This window comes from Pinus tabuliformis, chromosome 8 (genome assembly GCF_031772625.1).
Source record: "Pinus tabuliformis cultivar Carrire ecotype Pingquan chromosome 8, CPIR1, whole genome shotgun sequence".
Lineage (NCBI taxonomy): Eukaryota > Viridiplantae > Streptophyta > Pinopsida > Pinales > Pinaceae > Pinus > Pinus tabuliformis.
Window position 1 is genome coordinate 1,088,847,427 of NC_142294.1, and position 7,275 is coordinate 1,088,854,701.

The following is a 7,275-nucleotide window of genomic DNA, read 5'->3' on the forward strand; positions in this document are numbered from 1 at the left end:
AGGTATGGTTGAACGATGTTTTTGATGTCATGGAAGGTATAATTCATTGCCCTCTGAAACGTCGCCCCTGCGTTCTTTAAACCAAAGGGTAATTTTCGATATGCGAATGTGCCCCACGGACAAATAAATGCAGTCTTTGACTGGTCCTGTGGGCGGATATTTATTTGATTATACCCGGAGAATCCATCCATGAATGAAAAGATTTCGCATCCGGCGCATTCATCAATTATCTGGTCAATGAAGGGTGTAGGGTAGTTGTCTTTTGGACAAGCTTGATTTACATCCCTATAATCGACGCACACTCTAATTGTCCCTTGTTTTTTCATAACAGGGACAATATTCGATACCCAATCGGTTAGAGGAACCGGGTAGATGAAACTAGCATGGAGAAGTTTTTTAACTTCTGCCTTAATGGCAGCGGCTTTCTTGGGGTGCACCTGCCTTAGCCGTTGCCGTACTAGTTTGACATCTGGATACATCTTAATTTCGTGTTCAACGATACTCGAGTCGATGCCTGGCATTTCACTGTATGACCAAGCAAAGACATCTCTGAATTCGCGAAAAAGAGCGTTATATATTTCCAGTTCTGAAGGAGAACAACATTTGCCAACATAAATATTCTCTACAACATCTGTTTTGGTCGAGATATTTATGGCTATAGTCTCTTCAATGTTGGACAAGTTTCGCTCGGAATCCACCGTATTTACAGTATTTGACAGAAAATCAAAGACTGAAGGATGATAAAGGTCATTTTGAGTATCTTCTCCACAATCCGGAAGAAGAGAACGATGGTGGAAATCATTCCATGGTGCTCCTTCAATTACCATTGATTGGACAATTCCTTCGTCGGTGACATGCACTCGCAACCAAGGATCTAAAGGAGTACCATATTCTCTAGACCTATCTATCCAAACGCTTGATGAGCGTTGATTTGGGTTTGCCTCCCATGCTAGGAACATTGATTGCTATAATATTTCCGTTGGGCTTGGGGGCAAAACCACTGCATGATCCATGTCGATATCGTTTTCTGAGATCTTTGTAGAAGATATCATGTTGCAGGTTCCTATCGTCGCTACTTCTGCCAGATTGATTGGAGGTGGAAGAGCGAAAGTTCCCATTAGTATAGGATCTTTTAGTAGGCCTACTCCGATATTCTGAAGCGAATGAGGGCTTCCATGGATCATGGGAATGCTTCCAGTAACTTGAGAACCATTGGGGAGGAAGTTTTGCTGATCGACGATTGTAATCCCTCCTTGAAAGGGAAATGCAATCTTTCTAAAATAGGTCGACACAACAGCTGCCATGGCATAAATCCATGGTCTTCCTAGTAGGATGTTGTAATCAAGATTCCCATCGATGACTTAAACATCTATTTCTACTTTTTTCCCTCCTAGTTCAACTTTCAAGTTATTTAGGATACCATATGGGGTATATGTCCTTCCGTCGAATGCTTTTAATGTCGTCGAAGATCGCGACAAGGTTGGAGATCCTAAAGTTTTCCAGCAACTCATCGACATAATGCATGTAGATGCCCCCTCATCAATAATTGTTCGATGAACAGTTTTGTTGAGGGATTTCACTTGAACAAGGAAAGCTAGTTGAGCTGGTAACTAAGGATCGTATCCTTTATGATCGAAGGATACAAGATTGGAATCCTTTGGGTCAATCCCACCAATGGCTGATAATAAAGCCTGCCTTTGGGATGGGCAATTTTGTAGTACTTCAAGAGTCGACATAGCGGATGGCGATTGGGCCAAATCTTCCACTATGTTATAATGTTGTGCCGCTCTAGCGTGGGGATTAAATGTTGACTTGTGTACTACTCCCTTTGGCAGTTTTATCGTTAATTCAGGAATGGTGGGTGGCACAACTTCTGTCGAAGTTGTTGTCGAACTACTTGGTTGATCTTTATCCTTGTTGTTCGACAGCTGTGGATTCCCATAATCTTTGTTCCTTGTCGATATCAAAGCATCATTTTGCTGTTTTGAAACCGACAACATTAGCACTTGAGACAGGGAAGCATTTCCACTTTCAACCAGATTTGTTCCTGGATTTGGAAACGGATCAGTTAACACTGCGGAGGTTTTTGAATTCTTGAAGAATTTTTTAACCTCAGCTTTGTATGGACAGTCTGAGGTACGATGATCCTCATCGCATATAAAGCATGGATTTTTTGGTTTCCTATCTCCAGGAGGGTTTGAAGAAGATTTTTCAGGTGATGATTCCTCCTGTTTCTTCTTCTTCCCTTTGCCTTTCTTCTTGCTTCCTGGTTGTCTGGTTTCTTTGCCTTTATCTGTCGATACGACATTTACTTCCGAAGCAAGAAGTTCATCTTTTGCATTTTGACCTGAAATCTTATGGGCCTTTTTGGATGTAGCCTTTGTCGATTTCGTGTATGTCGTTCCAATCACGCCATCGCCGGCATGAGAGTCATTGTTTGATTTAGGAGGAGGAGGAATTGAGAATTTCGGTCTAGGGGCGTCAGGTATTTTGTCGTAGAGCATGCCGGACTGAGTGTAGATCAAGTCCAGATATTGTGCACGAGCGATAACTTGCTCTTCTGTTACGACTCCCCCCTTTGCCACATCTTCCGTGATGGAAGGTAGTAATGACTTGATAAACCATTCAGCTAAGAGCTGATAGGGGACGTACGTTTTTACCATCCTACGACGACGTCGCCATTTTGTTACTGGGAAAAGTGTCTATTTAGAACTGCTCTATCCCACTAAGGTGTGACAGCTGCCTTAGAAACAAACAGAGAAAAACTACTTTTGTATTTCCTTTATAAACTATAGACAGAGAGGAATAGAAAGAACCAACCTGTGTCTTGCGCTAATCCTTTGATCCAATCCCTCTCTTCTTTGACAGCTTCCAGCTACCTGCTCCCTTACTTGCCCAACTTCACCAAGTACCTGTAAGATCACAGAAGAAGAAAAATATACAAAGACATGGATCTATATTCATAAATAACTTAGGATCAAATTTAAGTTAACCATACAAATGTAACAATCATCAATGATACACAAGCATGGAGGAAAAACTCAAATAGTTTTTATTGATATAACAAGAAGATCCAGGAGGAGTTACAACCGATGGTTCCTGACCCAGCATCAACCTCCCAGCAAAGAAGCCCCTCTTCACCTCCAACAAAGCATAAATCACCCAATACTCTGATCTTTGTCTCAAAACCAACAGCAATTCCTTACAATGTGCAAAATTCCAGCCTCTGGATCTCTGGGATGAGGGATCCATATATAGATGTATGCAAGGAGGATGAGTCATCTTGTGATTTGATTAGTGTCTTCTCTCTGTCAGTTCTTGCTTCCACTTGGAGACTGAAGGCCTCTTACTCATCCTTGGTCGAATTCAGTGTGGCAAGTGTCATAGGAGAAGATTCTGGAAGCTTCCATTGTCTCTCCACCTCGCGGAATGGCACTGCCATTTGTCATTTCTCACCCAACACACCCTCATAGTGCATTTAGGTGCGTTGCAACGCACCCAGCTAGTGTGTTTAGGTGCTATGCAACACAACTAGCCAGTGGAGCAGCTGAAATGATCCTGTTTTGACTTATTCTGAGCAGTTTCTGGTGGAGAACTTCTGGGAGAAGCTGTAATTTGTTGACCTTGTTCCTTTAGGGGTTGGAACAACACTTTTAGGGACTTAGGAGCCCTTGGTTTATGGACATTTCATGCTTGGAGCTGCAAGGCACAAAAATGTCTATAACAGTATACAATACTACTTGGGAGGAGCACATCTCACATTTGATGCAAGTGCTAAAGACTTTAAAAAAGCACTGACTATTGGAAAATCTCAAGAAATGTGATTTGGCACAACAATGTTTAGTGTACTTGGGTTGTGTGATTGGTGGAGGGAAGTTTAAGATAGACCCTCACAATATGGAGGCCATCATGAAGCGGTTGGTGCCTACTAATGTTTTTGAGGTTAGGAGTTTCATTGGGGCAACACAGTGCTTGAGAAAATTCATAGCCTCATTTTCAACAACAGCCACACCACTCCACACCATAATAGTGAGTGGAAAGAGTTTCTATTGTGGGAAGGATTAATAAAAGGAATTTGAAGTGCTGATGAAGATAAATTAAGCTTTAGTTATTGCATTACCAAACTTGTGACATCCCTTTTAAGTGAAGATAAATGTGGGTCAATATGTCATGGGAGTGGTCTTGATGTAGGGAGGAAGGCATGTATGCTACCATTCTGAAGTGTTTCATGGGGAAGTTCTCAACTACCATACCTATGACAAGGAGATTTATGCTCTTGTACAAGTGGACACACAATTTGATGGGAAATGAGACAATCATCCACCAGTTGCTACAATACTTGTGAGCCCATTGTATACTATAAGAGACTGGGCATTACAAGTGGATGGGGTTTTTAAAACAATTCCATTTAATGATCAAGTATAATAAGGGCAACACAAACAAGTTGGTTGACATGAATTCAAGGCCACCCATATCAAAAATCATAATTTTGGGAAGTTTGCTGCACATGGATCCTTTCATCCATGATGCATATAGAGAGGCATGTATAGAGGATAATGAATTCAAGGATGTGTTTCAATAATTATAGATCCAAATTCATGCATACAATGGAGATAACATAGTTGACTATCATCTCAAGAATGGCTTCCTCTATAGGATGGATAGGTTATGCATTCTTAAAGGTGACTAGTTGCAACTAATCAGAGAGGCTCAAACCACCAAGATTGTGGGGCATTTTGGTGTAGGGAAGGTAGTTGTTTATTTTCAAAGGTATGTGTTGGCCTAGAATGGAAGAATATGTAGCTAGGTTCATAATAGGATGTATGGTTTATTTTACAAGCAAGCCTAGCTATGGGAAACAAGGTCTATACCATCCCTTACATGTACTTGCTTGTCCTTAGGAAAGCATTCCCATGGACTCTATGGGAGGTTTATCAACAACCAAGAATGCACATGACTACATGTTCACGGTAGTTGATAGGTTTAGAAATATGTGCTTTCTCATGCCTTGTAAAAAGACCATCAATGGGAAAGAAATATCAAACTTGTTCTTGGTCAGGTTTGGGTTCATGATGGGATACCAATGAGCATTGTTTCAGACAATTCAAACAAGGGCACTAGATTTCTCAGTGCATTTTGGGTTACATTATGGGATAAGATGGACACCATGTTGAACAAGTCTAAAAAATTTCATCCCATAGAAATATGTGCAGATAGAAGTAGTCAAAAAGACAATGAAATAACTAAGGGGTTACAATCAAAAGCATTTGAAGACTAGGGTGAAATTTTGGTATATATACAACACTCTTATAGTAGATAGTCCACACTTCTACTAGTAAGTCCCCATTTAAGACTTGTTTTGGATATTTTCCATGTTCGCCTTTAGATGTTGTATACATGTAGCAAGGAGGAGAAAGGGGGGATCTCATAGGGGATGACTTAAGGGAAGAGAATTTTGTTGAATAGATAAGGAAATCCATATGTAAGTACATGAGACACTGAAGAAGTCATACTAAAAGCACAAAGCTAAGCATGATTAACACAAAATAGAGGGCTCTGACGTGGCTGCAAGCAGGCAGGTGGCACGCACGCATCGTCGCACCTGCAAGAGGTTAGGGTAAAACAGTTTTCACTGCAGCTAACCACAACTTTTGCTGCATCTGTTACAACCCTCCCGACCAGTCGCCATCCGACTCTAGCACCTGCGGTCAACTGTCTCTCCAGCAGTCTGGTGGTGGTTTCCGACAATGGATAGTATGGATTTCGAGGAGGAAGTAGACTACTCCCAGGACCCGTATCACGGGCAGTCTATCTTCCATAGCCCTAACCCTAACCACACCAGCTCTGATCTGTTTCGCTCTTGGATCAGGTTTCTACACCAATTGTCATGCTGCCTGGTTATTCCGCATCCTCGCTTCAATTTGGATCGCTCTCCCTTGAATCTTCGGGCCTTGAATGCCCTCCTCTATCGCATGGGACCCTCAATTTGCTCACAACTGTTTCACCTCCATCACCTGCTTTCAATCTGATCCCTTCGATCTTTCCCCCGCCCCCATCTTGTTCGAACCCCCAAATTCCGCCTAACCCTAGTTCCCTCCCCTCTGGCTGCTTCGAATCACCTGTGATTAGGGTCAAAGCATCGGCTCCGCAGTCGCATGAAGGCTCAGATCCGCTGCAAGGACACCCATCGGCTCCGCGAACCAGGAAAAGAAAAGTCAAGTGTGTGAAATCTACCACGAAGGACCTCACTATCATATTTGGAGAGGACATTCCGATGGGAGAGGTAGTGGATAAGGCCAATACGGTATTGGTTGGGCATGTTAGAGGAAGGGCATACTCAACGACAAGATTAACAAGCTGGGTCAAGGAAATTTGGGGCAGCACTCTACAAGAGCTACCAGAGGTTCAGAATCTAGCAAGGGGATGGTTCGCGCTGCATTTCTCCAAGGCGGACTACACAGAGCTAGTTCTTGTGAAATATTGGCATATTGAGATGGCACTGGTCCTTCTCAAATGCTGGAATCCATTATTCGATCCAGAACGGGAGCAAATAGGTGTCGACCCCATATGGGTGCGATTACTAGGTTTACCTCTTCAGTATTGGTCTGAAGCAGTCTTTGTAAGGATTGGGAATGCCCTTGGAACATATCTAGATTATGACAAGACCTATGTGCAGACAAAGAATAGATCGCTGGCTAGAATTCTGGTATATTTGGATACGAGGGAGGGACTGGAAGAGAAAATTACTCTTAAATGGCGGCATTACACCAGAGTCCAGATTCTGGACTATGAGGGGGTTCCTTTTTGATGTAGGAGGTGCCACAAGGTAGGGCATATCTACAAGGAATGTCCTCTGCTCATGAAAACAGTTGAACCCCATAGCTCACCTACGCCACAAAAAGGAAAAGCAACAGCTAAATAGGTCAGCACCCTGGTATCAGCTCACAAAGATCATAATCAAGGCGAATCCTCCAAGTCTGCGGATGAGCATTACAGAATGCCATCGCCTCCATTGACCCGTGCTAGAGCTGCTGCTGCTACAGAGGCTGCAAGTAAAGTGGGTACATCTCTCTCTTCATCCCCTATCTCTCATTTTACTTCTATCACATATGCTTGTTGTGCATCATTAGATTCATCATCAACATTGTTTAAGTCACCTGCTATTTCATGTGAGATTTCCTTGCCTCCGCCCCTCATCTCCACCACCGCCCCATCCCTACTCTCCCCCCCTCCCCCCTACCATCGGATTTGAACCATCCTACTTTGGCCCACACA

At 42.8% G+C, this 7,275-nt stretch overlaps 1 protein-coding gene across 1 annotated transcript; it reads left to right on the forward strand.

The window, feature by feature from the left end:
- The first annotated feature begins 6,274 nt into the window (after positions 1–6,274).
- Positions 6,275–6,808, forward strand: LOC149239141 (uncharacterized). The gene has a single exon (XM_089369765.1). It carries the CDS (start codon positions 6,275–6,277, stop codon positions 6,806–6,808), a length of 534 nt encoding a protein of 177 aa, XP_089225891.1.
- The last annotated feature ends 467 nt before the right edge of the window (positions 6,809–7,275 follow it).

Excerpts from the sequence above, each read along its gene's own strand:
- LOC149239141 (XM_089369765.1), top strand. The coding sequence starts at position 6,275 with ATGGGAGAGGTAGTGGATAAGGCCAATACGGTATTGGTTGGGCATGTT.